Here is a 388-nt window from a genome sequence, read left to right on the forward strand (position 1 = left end):
TATTGAGACAATTCCATTATTTTCACAAGGTAAAAAAAAGATAATAATCACCTGACAATAACAACAACAAAATAAAAGGAGGCATTGCAACATTTCCATTATTTTCACAGGAGGACGACGGGACCTGCGACGGCAGCATGTCCCACTCGCGGATCTACTGCGGCCCGGGAAACATCGAGTGCTTCAGTCGAGCGGGAGGACTCGGAGGGGGAAACACCTACGTGGCTCCTCTCCCTCGCTCTTCTGGTCTCTGGCGCTCACTTCTTCGGTTTTTCAAGATGATGGTGAATTCCACGCCCATGGTGGTTGTTGGGATCTGCTGAGGGTTCGGAGCAGGGATTTAAGGGTAACTCTGATGAGATTAAGGAATAAATAAAAAGTCAGACTT

The 388-nt window shown here is 47.2% G+C and overlaps 1 protein-coding gene across 4 annotated transcripts in view; it reads left to right on the forward strand.

Annotated features, from left to right (window-relative positions):
• Window positions 1–388, forward strand: part of LOC119588084 — a 13,837-nt gene extending 13,449 nt beyond the window's left edge. For all 4 annotated transcript variants that reach the window (XM_037936792.1, XM_037936793.1, XM_037936791.1 and 1 more), the window contains one exon: window positions 111–388. In XM_037936792.1, the coding sequence (XP_037792720.1) occupies window positions 111–323 (213 nt within the window). In that variant the 3' untranslated portion in view covers window positions 324–388. The remainder of the gene's footprint in view (window positions 1–110) is intronic.

The sequence above is a fragment of the Penaeus monodon genome, chromosome 23 (genome assembly GCF_015228065.2).
Source record: "Penaeus monodon isolate SGIC_2016 chromosome 23, NSTDA_Pmon_1, whole genome shotgun sequence".
Lineage (NCBI taxonomy): Eukaryota > Metazoa > Arthropoda > Malacostraca > Decapoda > Penaeidae > Penaeus > Penaeus monodon.